Source organism: Phaseolus vulgaris, chromosome 4 (assembly GCF_051622355.1).
Source record: "Phaseolus vulgaris cultivar YP4 chromosome 4, ASM5162235v1, whole genome shotgun sequence".
Classification (NCBI taxonomy): Eukaryota; Viridiplantae; Streptophyta; class Magnoliopsida; order Fabales; family Fabaceae; genus Phaseolus; species Phaseolus vulgaris.
This window is the reverse complement of record NC_143501.1, coordinates 48,663,221-48,681,972: the sequence shown is the minus strand read 5'-3', so window position 1 is coordinate 48,681,972 and position 18,752 is coordinate 48,663,221. Positions and strand designations below refer to the sequence as shown.

Sequence of the window (18,752 nt, the reverse complement as noted above, 5' to 3'; positions counted from 1 at the left end):
ACATATTTAAATCATTACTTCTTTTGAGATTTTTAAAATATGGAAAAAAAATGCTTTTGACTTCTGAATATGAACTTTAAAATCAAATAGTTGACTTCTTTAACATACTAATTAAAATTGCTTTAGTGTTCTAACATCAATTCCTTTTATGAAGCTGTTTTTCTTTGAAAGCATTAATTCTCATTACCTATTTTCCCCTCCATTGCAATATTATCTTCTTCTGTAATTTAAAATTTTTACAGGGTTGATATATGTTTTCTTATTACTTTTATTATAAACTTTCTATTTTTCTAATATTACTCCTTTTTTAGCAAATTCTTTAAGAAAAATCTACTGTTACGTTCCATAACCCTAATGAAATAAACTATTCTGAATACCATATAAACATTTTTTAAATCAATGAATTTATACGTCTAATAATGAACAATCACTCACATTAATATATATTAAAAACAATTAATAAATAATAATAATAACAATTATAAAAACTTCTTACAAATTATGATTATTATTATGATTATTATGATTATGTTGTAAATTATAAATAAAATTTACTTGATTATTTTTTTATTTTCATCATTTACATGCACTGAAGTACTAGGATTACGACTTGCCGACAATGAACTATAATACTTTTTTTAATTATATTTTGATATAATATATAATTTTAAAAGATATTTCTTCTAATATTTTCGTTTTCTTTCATTTAATAATTATAACAACTTATTCACCTTTTAGTTATTATATCCAACTAAAAAGGAATAAATACGAATGTAAATTCTGCATAGAGAGAGGAGACATATCCTTAATGATTTTGTCCAAGAATTTTAATTATTTTAATGGATAACTAATTTTAATCATCAAATTTATTGAAAAAAATTGAATGATGGGATAGAGACTCCCTTATTGGGTATATATGTATGGGTTTTTATATGTAAGTGTGTATATGTATAAAGTGACATACACTTTCTTATAAGGGAGTAATATGAGCTACATAATTATATAGAAATAATTACAAGCTTTAATAAGCTATAATTAATTAAAACTACACCTTTTAAAAGTTATACTTAACCGTGTGTTTTTAGTCTTAATTATTTATGATAAAATATAATCATTAATGTTTTCTTTATTGAGTAATATATATATATATATATATATATATATATATATAATAAACAATTAAAATATGTTTATCTATTATTCTACTTTTTCATATGGAACATCTACTACTTTTTGTGTAACACACTATTATCATAATCGATAAATACACACAAATAAGAATAAGTTAGAATTTTAAAAAACATTCATGTCAATACTTTTATTACACGCTAATAAATATATCTTAAACTTCCATTCTCAATAATTTATACATACTATAGAGTCAAGTGTTTTTCATAACATCTATAGTCTATGTCTGAAATACATTACAAAACATTTGACTTGTTCTCGCCGGTTGACTCGGTTGTCGTTGACTCCAAAGGCAGATGGTGGCTCCTCCTATTTTCTGGTGGTTTCAGCTCTCTTCTTGGGTGGTTGAGAGTGGCTCCGTTGAAACATAGGGGACCCTACCTGTTGATTGCACTCCGATTATCAAGTCAGTACTGGGCTAAGAAACAGTAAAGTATGTAAAGCAGTTTCATTCTTAAAAATGGTGTACCTTTTCTAGGGTTCTTACCACCCTTTATATAGGTTGTATCTAGGTCAACTCTTTGTCCCACGAGGATCTTTCCTTTAATGAAATTAGGGTTACTGGTGAGGCATCCTATGACGCGTTGCACTAGCTTAGCGCAGCCGCGACACAAGACTTGCCTCTTCTGGAGTGCAAAATCTCTAACAGGATGGGCGTCAGGGTACCAACTCATGTACCAGCGCTACAAAGTCATATGTTCTATGGATGCCCTGAGTATTCACGTGTCATGCATGCAATCTATCCTTGGAAACCCTAACCCTAACGGGTCTTAGCGCCTCCAAGGATTATTTACTTGTGCTAGACTTGTACGTGCTATACACACCACATGCATGAATCCTCTCGTGACTTAGGTCCCTCTCTCGTATAGATAATAACTCTTTATTATCTTTGGGGCCCACCTACGTGGCCCATTAATGTGACTGGACCGCCGAGATCCGAGGTCACGTCTGATGCCGATTTCTTCAGCCAATGTCTGAGGTCTGACCAGTACATGACTTTACTTCTGAAAGACATATGCGATGAATTTGACTGAGAGATATGCATCATACATAGTATCTTCACAATATTGTATCTCCAACATAACTACATTAATAGGAACCAAGTTCTTTCATATAACAAGGTAAATTCATGTGACCTGTCAAATAGGCTATTTTTTCAGACCACAAACTCATTCATGGGAACCTCTTTCAACTCTCACCACCTAATAATCTTCCTCTATTTGATTCTAATATATTAGTAGAGTGAAGATATCTCCTTAATATGAATCTTGAATTCAATATATATACTATATATATCAACATAGTATTTCATTTCCTATTAATAATTATATCTACATCATACTTCATATAATATACAAGGTATTCATGCATTTCAAATTTAATTCAAATGTCAATAACATGAAAACTTTCTCATCTTTTTTTTCTATAAAACAAATCAACCACACATTACATAATCTAATACAAGATAAAAACCCTTTTTGTTACAAAACTCCTTCATACATATACATCCAACTCAATTTAAATGCTAATAAATTGAATATCAATCATTACATTATACTAATGTTTAAATAAAATACCTTAGTCAAATATAATAACATAGTAAAAGATAAACAAATTTAACAGTAAGATATTATTAAAATCATGTTTTTTCAAAGTTCAAAAGACACTCTCTCATCTTCTGAATTACGCACGTGTTTCAATTCACTCATTCATCATTCTACTCACACACTAACTAAAGTTCTTTGATTTTAATTCCTCGAATTTCTCTCCACCAGAGTTTGACTTGTCTTTTGGAAGCTTTTATTTAAAAGACTTGTCCCACGAATTCGACTCTTCAAATATTAAAGCTTTCAAGTTTTTAATAAATTAAATGTTAGTTGAAATCATAAAAATTTGATTGATATAGTTTAATAAAAGATTTTGAGTTGAAATCATAAAAATTGTAGTTATTTTAATATTTAAAGATTAAATAATACGTTTCCAATAAAAAAAAACACATTTGATTTATGCAAGGAAAATATGTTAAAAAAAATTCTATTTATATGCTATTTTCAGATAATAAAGCATAATATTATTAATTAGTTTTATTAAATTTTTAACACGCTGTTAAGAGATTAAAATATAAATAGTTTTACTTAATTTGTGTGATTAATTGTTCGTTAACATGTATATATAATTTAGGTTTAACTTGATACATAGATATATGATTAAATTTCAAAAGCTCGCACGTTCGAGAAATAATAATCGTAGTGGAAAGAACTCATTTGATAAAAAATTAGTGTGAAATTTCAAGGAATTAATAATCGAGATTAATATTTAATCTAGTATACCAGCTGAAATTCCTAGGAAATAATATAATTAATTTTTTGTTATAAAGTTTCCCTATAGCTCATCATACATTAAATAGTAGATATTTATATTTTAGAAAAAAATTGGCATTTTGTTTTTCAGTAATTGAAGAGATGATCAAGTAATATTTATGTGAAAATAACAATGTATTTAATTTTCTCTTTCAGTTGTGTATTAAATTTAACTCCTTATAAATAAATAAAAATATTACTGAATAAGCTTTCACTCTTGAATAAATTATTCAACTCATTTATGAATAATTTAAATATAAAAATATAAGGGAGAACAAATATTTATAACTATTTATTGAAATCTTCATCATCTATTTTACTGGTGGACTTTTTATGAATTTAAAATAAGAATTTTGTTTAAAATGTTCTTATGACTTTTAGTATTTTATACATTGACATTTTAAGCATTCTATTAAAGGAATTGTGTTTTTTTTTCTTCTTCAATTTTTTATATTACTGACTTTTTTCTATAAAAAATAGTTGGACATGATATATAATATTATATCAAGTTTTTGCAATTCAAAACCATTCATTCTCTTAATTCTAATTCGTTGACCCAAAAAAATCATTTTATTTTGCTGGTTAAGTGCTTTTGTTTTATCATCGCGTAGGAAACAAGACGAACTCCAATTTTGATAAAGTGTTTTGATTAATTTATTTTATAAAAAATGTTTTATTGTTTTCTAAAATAAAATCAAAACTTGATTCTTCAAACACAAATATTGTTAAACATTTCACAATCCACGTTGAAGATCCACTGTAAATAAAATATTTCCACAATAACATATATATTTCCACATCTAATAAAAGAGTTAATACTTGTGTGGGAAAGACAAAATAAAATTAGTGTAATTTTAAAATTTAATTCTTAAGATAAATGACTATAAATATTCATACTTTTCAATTTTGATTTTTTTTAATAAATTTACAATAAAATTGAGTCATATTAAATATTTCACCGATTAAGGTAAAATTAATTGATGATATGTAAATGGATATAAACATCATTTAATTTTAAACTTGAAATTTATTTCTTTAATTTCTAAATTTCAATTAGGAGATTTTTTTATATATATACTTATAATTTTATATAATTAAAGTCGAAACTCTCTCTATTTAATTTATTATGAAATTTCATTTTTAAGATAAACTTGTATTATAAATCTAAATAGAAGAATATGGGTGATTCTAATTAGGTTTATGAAAGTTGTAATGTTCAAAATATTAATGTAGTAAGTATGGGTGGCTAGATTTTTCGAACTCCTTCACATTGATTAGGGAGGTTGTTCATACCTAAAAGTTTTACATTAATCACAACTAGAAAAATTTTTATATGCATTTTTCTTCCTAAAATCATCATTATATATTTTCATAATAAAATTGTGATAAAATGGAATCTAAATATCAAACAATAACTAAGAGAAATGATCTAACTGTATCTAACATATAGGTGTGATAATCACACCAATATATAAATGTAATTCATGAATCATTATTAAGTATTATAGGAGAAAAAAATTATAGCATAAAACGTTTTACCTATATTTTGTAATCACAAATTATTATATATAATATTACTATTAAATTTTAAAATAAATATATTAAAAATAAGTTATATGCAAATCAGTATCGAAAATTTAAAACGTTTAAATGTAGATTTTTGGTTGAAAGGTTATGGTATACAAAGTTTTATTTTTAATGTGTGTATAGACAAATTTTAAGTTAATTTCACTTTTTTATTTTTCTTTTTAAAAAGTATTTAAAAATTTAAGACATATCTAATTAATGGAGGGTTTTTTATGATAATTAATAGGATAGTGTCTTACATTTCAATAAATTAATATTTTATTTATTTTTTATTTATTTTTAAATTTAAAATTCTAAACCCTAAAATTCAAGAAAAGTTTAATCATAAATTTTCCGTGGCTAATTTTGGATTGTGGTATCTTTATCGAATTGTCACAGGTGTCACGTTCTTCATACCTTTCACTTGGGCCTTATCCATTTGGGCCTCTTCCACCGATCCACCAAGTAGAGCCCGCACGTGTCATTCCTCAAAACGACAACGCAACTTTCACTTGAAAAACACACCAACACGTGTCCATGCACGTGGCAGTTGCTTCGTGAAATCCACATGGCACGTGTCATGCTTTCAAGAGCCTTGACCAGATTTTCATGCTTGGTTTGTCGTATAAAACCCCATGCTTGCATGCTTCTCTTCATCATCAACAGCATCTTCAGACAAACACAAAACCTCTTATAAACACATAAACCTATCACAACAACAACAAGAAAAATCATGGCAAGTTATCAGAAGCAGTACGAGGATGAACAGGGTCGCAAGATCGACGAGTATGGCAACGTTGTCAAGACAACTGATGAGTTTGGCAACCCGGTTCATTCTACTAGTGTCACCTATATAGCCACCACTGGAACCGGTCGTGTTACTGATGATACTAACAAGCAACATGATACCAGTAATACCAGTAATCTTTACGGTGTAAACACCGCTAGACAGCATGGAACTACCGGTGGTTTTACTGGTGACACCGGTAGACAGCATGGAACTACCGGTGGTTTTACTGGTGACACCGGTAGACAGCATGGAACTACCGGTGGTTTTACTGGTGACACCGGGAGAGAGCATGGGACTACCGGTGGTTTCACTGGTGACACCGGGAGACAGCATGGGACTACCGGTGGTTTTACTGGTGACACCGGGAGACAGCATGGGACTACCGGTGGTTTTACTGGTGACACCGGGAGAAATCATAAGACTACCGGTGGTTTTACTGGTGACACCGGGAGACAACATGGGACTACCGGTGGTTTAACTGGTGACACCGGGAGACAGCATGGGACTACCGGTGGCTTTGCTGGTGACACTGCTGTCGGTGGTGGTCCTTACGTTGGAGACAACACCGCTGACACAGGCACTGGTCCTAGAAGTGGAACTGGTGGTGGTTATGGAAGTGGAACTGGAGCTGGGTATGGGAGGGAGCATGGAAATGAGGAGAAGAAAGGGATAATGGACAAGATTAAAGAGAAGATTCCAGGAGTACACAGTGACAACAAGTAGAGACATCGTGTGTGTGCATGCATGCAACATATATAGTAAAACATATGATCTTGTTGTGTTTTTAATAAGTTTGCTGCATATATACGTACACATACATGTCGTGTAATTGTGGTGGATGTTGTATATGGTTATTATAGAGTATGGAAGAGGAATAAAAGGTGCATGCATGCAAGGGAAAGAAGGCATAAATGTTATGCTGATGCATATGTAAAACCTACCCTGTTGTAAGGGTGCTTCAGTTGTGTGTTTTGAATTTTCAAATGAAGCAACTTTTTATTTCTTTCTTTTGATTTGCCATTAACATAAGGTTCATATGCAGTAGCAACCTAGCTAATTCAAAAGCTACCAGCTAAATAACTTCTTCCCAACAAATTATAAACACACCCAAACTATTGACTTCACAAGTTGAATACATATGTATGTATATTCTCTGGTTCTGTCAAACCAGACATGTTTCTATCTGATTCTGGGTGGTCCAATTATTGGTCATTGGTTTCTGGTCTTCCTCTTCATTGCTGTCGCTCAAGTCTTGTATGTCTAGAATCTCAACTCTGCGATTAGTTTTCTTCTTTATCTTGATTGCCACATCTTGGGGGATGAACCTGCCACATACCACTACGTTTGTCTGCTGCTTCTCAAGGAGATGACTATCCAACTCTAGCACAGTCAGAAATAAAGAGAATCTACAGTTTAAGAAGCTATTACCATGAAATTAAGAGTGATCAATGATGTCTAAAGATATACTTTTTGGATAAAAGTTAGAAAAGCATTTTTGTGAAATTTCAATACAATTTTTTCAACAAGAAAAATGTTATATATGTTACTGTCTCTACTGAAATCCAAACATGATCTAACCTGGCATATCAAGAATGGCTCTCTTGACTTTTCTGTAACATCCATTACAATCAATATTGATCCTCTTCACCATGCAGAAGTACTGCAAACCCAAAGGAAACAAAAATGATTCAGATGGTATTTTAAGCATTTATGGCTTCAGAACTATTGAGGTAACCAAAAGATGGTGATCAGTGCTTGCCTTCACTGTCATGAAACCGATCAATTGGCAATTAGGAAGAGATAGAGAGACACTTAGAACTGGAATTTGAAAAATCCAAATAGTATGAATGAGCTAGCAAAAGAAAAAGGATTCTTAAAAGGCATGCAACAACAAACTTTGAGAGTCAAAAAGTGTTTATAATGAGCTGGTTAGCATTTTCCTTGACACTGATGCTCCTTTTAATTTCTGAATCTGATTCTTTCTGTGACTAGCTAGGCAAAGGGAGGCTAATGTAGCACAGTTGTAGCTTAGTTTGTCACATTATTCCTGACTTCTTTGTTGCCGTTTTGTGCATGCCACTACATAAACAAAGGAAAACATACTTACTTCCTGTGCTTGTGCTAGTTGAACTTATCATTATTTAACATGTAAAATATGTTTTATTTTTATTGTCAAGCATTTCACATTTATATAGAGCAAATGAATATCTATCTTGCCAGGTTTTGGTCAACTCTATTTTTGTGTTTTTTAAATTATATGTTTTGTAGAGACCTGTAAACTGGTTCCTCACTTGACTTCTGTTTCAGATTTGACAGTTATGTTCTTATATTTTTCCTTTAAAAATAACAATTAAAACAATTTTATCATGGAAGTATACCATGCTAATTATGCATAGGAAGTAAATAAAAAGGAAAAAGAAAAGAAAGGAAAGGCAGGGATAGGATAAAGATTGTTGTGCACATTAGTACTGGTTTTTGGTTTATTAGTATTCAACAAAACATCTTATAATTAAAGTTGAGAAAACTTTACAGTGAGAGATTATTGACTTCTTTTAATAATTATTACGACTTTAAGTCTAAAACCGGCTCAATGGGGTGAGGTTTGCACCCACTTATATACAATGAAAGGCTCTAATCTCTAGTCGACGTGGGATCTCCAACAATAATTTTAAAAGTTACATGTACAGTTTTTAATTGATTGATAATATAAAAAGTTTTAGATTCAGGAAAATTAAACTGTTGTAACTTTGCCTTACATTTTAAGCTTTTAAACAAGTTAGTTTATCACATGAAGAAACAAGCAATACATGTTAGATGGAACTCACACATAATGTATGGAACAACTCACACAGAAAACTGATCATATACCTATTTAGACACCTTCCACCAACACTAAAATGCATAACAATATGGTTTCTCTGGATAGTTTCTATCTTGCCCTCAATCTGTATCAGATTATTCTCTTGCTGTTTATTTCCAATCTTCCCAACATACTTTCACAAGACTCTAGCCCTTCAAGCCCCACCATAGCCCAATGCACACCAAGCCTAATTTTTCTCATTCCTTGCACACCATTTGTGCAGGGTACTTCCCCTTCTCCAGTGGCACAATGCTGTGACAACCTCAAGCAGATCTACAGCCAAGAGCCACATTGTCTTTGCCTCTTGTTCAATGGCACTAACTTCAGTTCTCTCCCTATCAACAGAACACTTGCTCTGCAGTTACCAGCTCTTTGCATGCTTCAACTTAATACCAATAACTCTGCCTGTTTAGGTTGCATAAATAGTCACATTTGATCTAAAATCATATATTATCAATTTGTATAAATAATTGTATGTTATTATGCATTGAATTGATTTTTCCTTCATTTCTTTAACTCAGTGAAACAAGTGCATAGGCCTGCAACTGCTCCTCATTCTCAGGTTTCCTTAGACACAACGAACAATTCCACTGTTATTGGTAAGCAACACTTTTTTTTTATAAATCTCATATTTTCTTGTATTTTTATTTAACCATTTCTCTTCAAGTAATTAAACCGATTATTGTCATAATTTCCTTTGTTGATGTCCTGTAAATTGCTTCCTATTTGTAATGATCTTGCTCTTCTGAATTTGTAGCTTCTCCGGCATTTTCTGTTCCACCAACACCTGTCATGGGATTTGGGTTTCGAAGTAGTGAAGCCACTAACTTAAACACAATAAAACTGGATGTTACTACTCTAGCAATATTAGTTTTTATTTTAGTGACATAAATGATGTAATAATTTTAGTGGGTGAAGTATAGTAAATTATTTATATACTAAATTTATCATGTAATTCTGATTGGAAGAATTTTTAGATAGTTTATGAAAAATTATAATTAGATTATAAAACTTTTACCTTCTATCTTACCCATTAAACTAAATATTGAGTATTAATTTTTACATTTCATGAATTATAATCCAAATGTATTATAGTCTAAAGCGATATATTATTTTCATTTTAATGGTTTTGGTATGCAACATAGACTAAAGATTGTCAACAATGATACCTGAGCAATCACATGAAATCCTCCTACTACTAACCATGCATGTCCATGTATAATTAACTCACTTCATTTAATCTATCGGAGAAGTAATACATTATAAAAGGTGTACATATAAGTAGAAGCATTGCCTTACAAATTTAGCTCAGAAAAAGTTTGAATTCATTTCTCTGCATTGATATGCCAAAAATAAGGCACATATCCAGTGTCTATGAAGACTCTAATTCAAACTAGGAGCCACTTCTGTTGGATTGGAATCAAATACATCAGAGTCATATGAATCAAGGTCTTCAAAAACATCATTGGACTCTGCACTGGATTTTGCACTGGAGTCTCCACTGGACTCCACACTGGACTCCACACCAGACCTCACTCCATACTTTCTTTCAATCTCATCCATCACTTCTTTTGATGGTTGTTGATATGTAAGACAACCATATAGACTAACACATACCTGTAATGACAGTGAACATAAGCACATCCAAAGATTCAGTAAAGATATCCATTTCAAGCAAATTAATAGACATGATTATTGTCATGATGTTGTTTAATGTTACAATTTAAAACCTTGATTGAACCATCATAGACATTGAATGTTTACACTACCCATTTCTATGAAAGAATAGCATCATTCTCTAAAATTCTAAATTAAAAAACAAAACACATAGTCAAAAGCATCTGCAACTTCAGCCAGTTATGGATTGTTCCAGTTCCAACTAAATAATAAGTGGTCGAGAGTTCTTTCAGATATAGAATTCGCTAAATAATAGTATTCTACTATTAAACTGTGTTTTCCATTGAATAAAACATCTATAACTAAATGCTCCCTAATCAATTTCTTCTTATAGATAGACCCGTGACCACAACAATATCAAGGGCTAAGAGGGTATTAACTTGAGGATCAACTCTAATGCTAAATTGTAAGAAGAGATAAATCTCTTAAATCTCAATATAAGAGATAGTGTTTAACTCGAAACTTGAGTTTGTCCAAAATAACCAAAGCAAGACCCTAGTTCTTTCCTCTTGAATCAAACACACATGTCTTTAAACTAAGAAAAAGAGTTATATATTTAAGAACTTAACGAAGAACAATTCATGAGAAACACCCAGTGATGCAACAAAAGCTAGTGTAAAAAACACCATTCTTTTAAAAATTAAAAATCTAATTACTCATTTGATCTCTATACCTATATCATTTCTAGGCTTTAATCCCTGTAGCTAGCAACTACTCACCTTAACCTGTAATTTTTTAACTTTCTTTTAATCTTAAATCTCTTAGTCCAACAGATTTAAACACAAGAGACTAAGACGAGCACTATTTTATGAGTTTAAAGATAAAGGTTAAAAATTAAAATCTAAAGTAAGTTATTTATTGGAAAGAGTTTATACAAAATCAACTTATATATAGTTCATTCTAATAATTTTTTCTTTTAAAATAAACATAATTAAATTAATTTAAAATTAAGATTGAAGTCTTGTTCCAGAAGTACATAACGCATTTGCAATCTCCACAACCATGCTATCCTTTAAACTTTATACGATTATGTTAAACACTGAACTGTAATTTCAAGTAGAAGAGACATAAATTTCAGGAAAAAGATGAATAGTAAGAATTAAATTTAATTCTAATTCAACTTCGTAAAAACAAACTTGTATCCACTTATTTAAAATATTTTAATTTATAGTTTAATATAGGATTTTCAACCTACTCCTCACATTGAGACTACTAACTCATCCATAGGATAGGATGATATATTATACTCATTTGATAACAACCCAATGACTCAATAACAGATGACTTAATACATGTCTAACAAAACAATCACTAACATAAGATCAAAATAATTCAAAATGACTCGCCTCAAAATGATTAGAAATAAATTTTAAATTTAAATCAAATTTATAAAATCCATCGATGAAATTTACGGTCACTTATGAATAATACACTTTTTTAATAAAGAAGAAACTAAGGAGAATAGAGTGATTGGTTATACCGCGACACCGAAGCCAATAATCCAGGAATACTTGACGAAGAAGCCGAGCAAGTCCCACTGCGGTCCTTCCCAAAAGTCCGCTTCTTCCTCGAGAATGCCATTCACCTTACTGTAAAGGGCAGCAAACTCCTCGTCCATGGGCTCTTCGTCTCCGATCTCCGCCGTGGCTTGCGGTTCTGTTACGGCGCTGAAAGGTTGCGAATCGGAGGAGAACTTCTTCGAGCACGCCACATGGAGGTGATTTCTTGGCGTTCGATTAGACGAAGAAAGGAGACGGGTGTAGCGAGTGGTTGCGGCAGTGTTGCCGCAGGGGATTATCGCCGCGCCACTCCCAATGGGCACGGTGAACGCCATGGGTGGATAAGAATTCTCGCAACGGATATTGATTCTATCTAACTAACTTTTTTTGCAACACATATTTTTTGGTCTTCAAAAATTGAATACTCTCAATAACTAATAAGAAAATATATTTAAAATATAGTATAAACAAATTGAGACAAATACTAAATATTACATTAACTTGAGAAAAAAAAACTCAATATTTACTCCTTTAAAAATTAGAAATTGTAAAAAAATTCTTAAATTATTTTTAACTTGTTTACTCTTACATCTTATATTATATTTTTCAAATATAATTCAATCAATTTAAAATATTTTTGGATCGATATATAATATTATTATATAATTTAAAATATAATTTTAAACTGTATTATAGATGATGATACAATTTAAAAATATAATCCTACAGGAAATATCACGAATTTTAAAATCTAATATAAAAAAAATTAAGCAAAAAATCTTAACATGCGGATCTTCACATAAATACATACATTGAAAATTTTACGTGAAGTAAATATTAAAATATTTTATAATATATAAACTTTACATTATAAAAATTAAAATATTTTATAATGTATAAACTTTACGTTATAAAATTTTAAATTTTACTTTTGTATATTATCTAAACATAACACCATCATGTATATTTTTTTTTATTTTTTTTGTAAACAATCAAATGATCTAAGTAATTGCTTTTTCTACCTATCAAATAAATCTAGAAAAGAATATCTTCTCTCAAATCATAAAACTTTCACTATTCTAATACAAAAACAAAATCGTTTTCAATTTATTATTATTACGTAACTACCATTAATAAATAAATAAGCTGTAACGCTAACCATTAATGGGACTTTTTTTTTTCTTTCTAGTGAGACAGAAAGGCAAATAAATGTGGAATTAATTAATTTTTTCATCACTTCTGTTTAATTACTTTTATTTAGTTTGAGATTATGATGAAAGAACTTTACCAACCATGAAAATTTAGTTATGTAATGTTTTTGTCAATTAATAATTTAAAAAATATAGAAAAATTTAATAAAAGATATTTTATAAAATAATCAATAATTAAAAGTATTTTTACTACAGTAATTAAACGTTTTACTTCAGCTCAGAAGATATTTAGTTCCATAAATAAAACCAAAAATAAATAAAAAAATATGCAAAAAAACAAATGTAAAAACGGTGTCGTCAAGAGTCCAGTTTGTTTCAATTGAATTCAACCAAAAAACTGAAGCAACAAACAAATCTTAGCCCTACAACTTTTCACATCTACACCTACATTTCTGTGCTACTTTTTTTTTGTCTCTTCGTACCCCCAAACTTTCCTAGATTTACATTTTCCACCCCTAAGCACCGTTTCACTAACCCACCACAAAACTTCATCACCGCCGCTTACATAGCCTGTAATGACTCCGACCGCCACAAAACATCCGCCGGCGAATCCGCATAATCGAACAACCCATCCACAGTCACAAAACCCGCAGCACCATCGTCACACTCCGCCGCGAATTCAGAACCGAACCCAAATGCATCAAAGCCCGGAACATAGTCTTCAAACCCATTGAAAGCAGCAAGCTCCGCCATTTCCGGGTCAAGTTCCGGGTCAACCCGACCCGGCTCCTCAGCAGCCGCTTCTGTCGGCGGCAACCCCAGCTCGTCGTCGGAAGCCTCGAGTAAATACCCGAGCTTATTTTGCAACTCGCCGGAATCGGGTAGCTGGGTCGGGTCGAAAGCCGGAGCCTTGATTTCGTCTTCGAAGCTCTTGATGACTGAGTCGAGACCCTGCACCGTGGCACGGTCGGAGACATTGTCGGCGTCATCAAGTATGTTGAAAATGTGGTCCTGCAGGTGAACGTCGGGTTGAAGGAGTGACTCGGAGGAGTGAACTCGGGGAATCTTGAAGTGGGGCGAGTCAGTGGCTAACTCGTCACGAACTCGCTTCTTGGAATCCTCCATGGAAGGAAGAAAAGAGAAGAAAAAGTTGAAAAGAGTGAAGAGAGAGAAAAGATGAAAGGGTTGGGTGGGAAGAAAGAGAAAGGGTGAATGGTGTTATATATAAGGGTGAGAAAAAAAGTGAGATAGGGTTTCTCTACTTTAATTCCTAATGCAAGATAGTGACAGGCGCGTGCATATCGCTCACAACTCCATTCACGGACTTCTCCTTCTTTCTCTCTCTATCTTCTTTTTTCTTTCACACAAAACCATAACTTTTTTTAATATTCATACAAAAATTATCAAGAAAATTTTGTTGATACCAATGATTCTGCACTTTTTTTTCTTTTTCCCACACTAAATAGAAATAGATTCTATTATATATAATAAATACTTAGTGAAAAAAAATAAATTGTAAAAAAAAAAATAGAAACTGATGTTGTGTTGTGTGTTGTTCTGAGTTTTCCATTTTGGCGTGTGAGATCCGTTGGCCATTATTGCAGATAGCTGATTTTTCTTTTCCGACAATTAACTAAATTTAATTTGGATTTGGATTCTGGGTGGGGACCACGTAATAGGAAACATCATGTGTGTTTTTTTTTTGTTTTTTTTTTAATTTTTTGTTTTGAAAGTTTGGGATTTGGTGGAGTGGTGAGTGGGTCACACCACAGGTGGTAGATTCTTGGGGTGGATTGATTTTGTTTTGGTGTGTTTTCCTTTTGTAGAATATTATTATTTATAGAAAGATTAGATATGGGTTTGTTTTGTTGACAAATTTTCTTGCTTATTTTTTAATCAATCATCAAAGCCAAGGAAAGAAGGTTCTAGTGAGTCCATGGGGGTGTTAGATTGTCCTACAACCACCAACTAGTACATGCCACTTTTCAAATTACTACATATTAACCTCTCTAATTCGTATACGTAATTTCAACCACAGAAAATAAAATAGTAGATTCAACAAAAGAGTAAAAATAGGTATAAGGTAAATTAAAAGGTAAAAGTATTTTACTAAAAGGATTAAATTTGTAATTATATGCATAGTTAAACTCTCACGTGTTTCATATAATTATTTTTTATAAAAAAATTTCGTGTTAGACATCACTATACTACTTGATATCTCAGCTAGACTAACACCTCAAGTAACAACAATCATTTATCATCACATGAAAAAAAATATTATTAAAAAAAATATAAAAATACAAAAAATATGCGGAAACTAGACCAAAACTCATATGTTAACAAAAACGATACATAGGTAGACTATACATATTAATAAATATTTTTAAAAAGATACTAGATGAAAGCCTATTATACTAATGAACAAATTTTCTATAAATAAATCATAAATTAGTTATTGTGATTTAACTAAAAAAATACCTAAATAAAAATCATTAATAATTTCATGGATTCAAATGAGTAATTAAGATGGCATATGTATATTATCTACAAATATCCATTAAATGTACTTGTTTGATATTCTTTATTGTAATTACAAATATGTGCAACATCTGTGCATATGATTCATCTTTATATTATGATAAACTCTAATGTTAAAACAAGATAATCACAAATATAATGAAAAGGAACAATCTAACATTTATGAAAATTAATTAAATACTATAATCTAATATAAAATTAATGGAATAAATTATTGATTTATACACAATCACTGCCTACCAAACAATACCAAAGAATGTCAAAGAATTTAATAATTACAATTTCAAACCATAACTCATTTAGTTCAAATAAATCCTCACCCTTAAATAGTTGACATGAACTTTCATTCATTTTCATCACTCGATTTCTCAATATTTTATTTCATACATTACATAATTTAATACTCTCCTATCAAGTTAGACTACTTCGTAAGATAAAAAAATCTCTCCCATATTCATATTATTTATTTATATTACTATTATAGTGACTAAATTATAAATTATTTTAGAAATTAAAAAAAAAATAGTTTCTATTAATGTTAAATTGTTTTTAAATTGGTATCTAATTAACTACCAATATTTTAATTACTAATTATTTAAATTCTAAATTTGGTAGAAAAACATTGGTAGCTAATTAGATATCAATTTATAAACTATTTAACAATAATAGAAACTAATTTAAAAATCAACAAATTTTTTTGCTCTTTATAGTCTCTAATTTAATCATTATAATAACTATTTATTTTTTTTATCTAAAATTGGTTATTTGCAATATTTAAACTAACTCAAAATAATAATAATAATAAATATTTTTTAAGAAAATAATGTGATTTGAACAATAGTGTTTTATTTTGTTATCATTTGCTAAATACATAATTTAGACATTATTCTAGTCTATTATCTAAAAGTTAATCACAACTATTATCTTCTAATAAACCAAAAACATTAACTCTCATTCATCTTTACTAACATTAATTATATAATTAAATGAATTGAAGTTTAAATATAAATTTTATTCTACACACTTATATTAAAATATAAAAATAAGTTATTGCAAATATGACCTAATTATTATTATTTTTTTCACTTGTATTCTCTTTCTTCATACAGATCAAACTTTTGGTACTTTTTTTAATGATAAAAACTGTTCTCATCTACTTTGGGACGTTGGTTTTATCATTTTTTTTTAGAGAAAAAAGTGTTGTCATTTTACTTTAGCATTGATTGGGATCCATTCTCTCCACCTACCTTTCTTGTGTTAATCTTTTCCACACTTTCTCACTTGTCAGATCCATCAAGTGAAATATATTCAATTTCTAGCCTATTTTTAAATAATAAATATTTCATTATTTTATTATTAAGAAAAATTATTAAATAAAGACAGTTTTTTCCTTTGTAATTTCTATTAAACGCTAACAAATAATATATTTTAGAAAATATATTGTTGACATTTCTGTTTTCTATACACAAAATATTTATTAGCGTTATTGGTGGCAAGTTTCTATTAAAATATTATTAAACACATTTAGTAAATGTAATGGAGTTAGAAGATAATTTTATATATAATTAAAATGAAAAATATATATAAATAAAAAAATTAGTTATTTAGATTTTATTTAATATAATTATATTTTTTTACAATTTTTTCTTTTTTTTATTTTCTTTCTAATTTTTTAGTTTTACATTTACAAGATTGACTATGGGAGGACATTTTTAGACTTTTGATAATGAACAAAGTAAAATTTTTTAATTATAATTTTGATTAGATTAAGTTGTTTTTTTTTTTTAGTCTATTTTGAGTTAAATTATTTGTCATGAAAAATGAATAGTGTGAAATTGTGATTGAGACATTATTTTCAAGAAAGAAAATATTGTGTTTAGATCGCTATGATATGTATTAATTAGAGATTCGTCTAAAATAATGTATCTTAACTTTAATGGTATAGTGGAATCATATAAACGAAGATTATCTGGTGGTGAAAGTTGAATGATGCTCATATGATTGAGTCTACAATTTGAAATATAACGTGTGTGACATTTCATATGAATTAACTGTGTCATATGATATGATTTGGTACTAATATTATTATGCACATGACTCCGTGGATTCATAGCGAGATAGTAGGACAAGTACAAATATTTGAGTTTAAGTCATTACACGAGTCTTTCAAAAGTATAATTAAGTGTCTATAGATATTGATAAGTGGAGTTCTGACATGAGAAATATTAATTACAAATTATTTATAGACTTTGTTAAATTAATGCATGGAATGGAAAGTGATGAATTACATTAAGACTTCCTTCATTTAATTGTATTTTTATTTATAAATTTAAAATTTAAGAAATTATTTATAACAAATAAAGTTGAATAACATATTTTATATTTAAATTTGGTTATGGTACTTATGAAATCATATCAATCCTAGATTATACTACTTATCATAATTTAAATTGAAAATTATTACAACCAAAAACTTATTTGTTTTTAGATGTTACAATCAAAACCACCATATGAGTCCTTAATTTTGTTCGTGAATCATTTGATCTCAAAGAACAAGAAAAACTTTAATTCCTCTTATCTTATTATTCTTTTCAAGACTTGTAATCAAAATCTTAAAAAAAAAAAAATCAGATCATTATTTATTTTAATTCTGTGATTTTTTTAAATTAAATTTCTATTTATTTTTATCTGTATTATATCCCCACGTATAGTTTTTTTAATGATGAAGCTACATTAATATCATGTAAAATGTTTTCAAATTAGAATTGTAAATAGCTTAAAGCAATTGTACAAAAGCACGTTGTCTCTTTACCGAAGCAGGCACTGACAATGTTGTTGTGGTGGAATAAAAAAAGTTTGATAGATGAGAACTTTTTTTCTCTTCTACCACATCACATTCGAATAAACCCATTTCCACCCTTTTTCTTTCTTTATAATATTATCCAAATCTTTTCTTTTTTTAAAAACTCTGAAAAAGCTTCTTTACTTTTCTATCTTCACGTCTGGTAAAGAATTTTAATTTATATGGATAGTAAAAATCCACATTATCATTTATTCACATATTATCAGATGAGGATAGATTTTTTGAACTTTGAAAATAAACACTCCTATAATAGTTATTGT

General features: G+C 29.5%; 5 protein-coding genes across 6 annotated transcripts; 2 read left to right on the top strand and 3 right to left on the bottom strand.

The window, feature by feature from the left end:
* Positions 1-5,783: 5,783 nt before the first annotated feature.
* LOC137838037 (heavy metal-associated isoprenylated plant protein 19) lies at positions 5,784-7,983 on the bottom strand. 2 transcript variants are annotated; one of them, XM_068647247.2, is made up of 3 exons: positions 7,664-7,983; positions 7,483-7,564; positions 5,784-7,284 (listed from the first exon to the last, which is right to left on the bottom strand). In XM_068647247.2, the coding sequence occupies exons 1-3, from the start codon at positions 7,673-7,675 to the stop codon at positions 7,067-7,069; spliced, it is 312 nt and encodes a 103-aa protein (XP_068503348.1). In that variant the 5' UTR covers positions 7,676-7,983; the 3' UTR covers positions 5,784-7,066. The 2 variants fall into 2 exon arrangements, with proteins under 2 accessions (XP_068503348.1, XP_090157880.1); XM_090301754.1 differs by having other exon boundaries at positions 7,483-7,747.
* On the top strand, positions 5,848-6,911 carry LOC137838036 (uncharacterized). Its single transcript, XM_068647246.2, has one exon. It carries the CDS (start codon positions 5,848-5,850, stop codon positions 6,625-6,627), a length of 780 nt encoding a protein of 259 aa, XP_068503347.1. The 3' UTR covers positions 6,628-6,911.
* Positions 7,984-8,719: 736 nt separating the features above from the next.
* LOC137838035 (Bifunctional inhibitor/lipid-transfer protein/seed storage 2S albumin superfamily protein) lies at positions 8,720-9,714 on the top strand. Its single transcript, XM_068647245.2, has 3 exons — positions 8,720-9,177; positions 9,286-9,363; positions 9,522-9,714. The coding sequence occupies exons 1-3, from the start codon at positions 8,802-8,804 to the stop codon at positions 9,653-9,655; spliced, it is 588 nt and encodes a 195-aa protein (XP_068503346.1). The 5' UTR covers positions 8,720-8,801; the 3' UTR covers positions 9,656-9,714.
* A 265-nt stretch (positions 9,715-9,979) lies between these two features.
* Positions 9,980-12,374, bottom strand: LOC137838034 (AT-rich interactive domain protein). Its single transcript, XM_068647244.1, has 2 exons — positions 11,922-12,374; positions 9,980-10,381 (listed from the first exon to the last, which is right to left on the bottom strand). The coding sequence occupies exons 1-2, from the start codon at positions 12,273-12,275 to the stop codon at positions 10,148-10,150; spliced, it is 588 nt and encodes a 195-aa protein (XP_068503345.1). The 5' UTR covers positions 12,276-12,374; the 3' UTR covers positions 9,980-10,147.
* Positions 12,375-13,447: 1,073 nt separating this feature from the next.
* On the bottom strand, positions 13,448-14,461 carry LOC137838033 (uncharacterized). The gene has a single exon (XM_068647243.2). It carries the CDS (start codon positions 14,214-14,216, stop codon positions 13,653-13,655), a length of 564 nt encoding a protein of 187 aa, XP_068503344.1. The 5' UTR covers positions 14,217-14,461; the 3' UTR covers positions 13,448-13,652.
* Between the last annotated feature and the right edge of the window lie 4,291 nt (positions 14,462-18,752).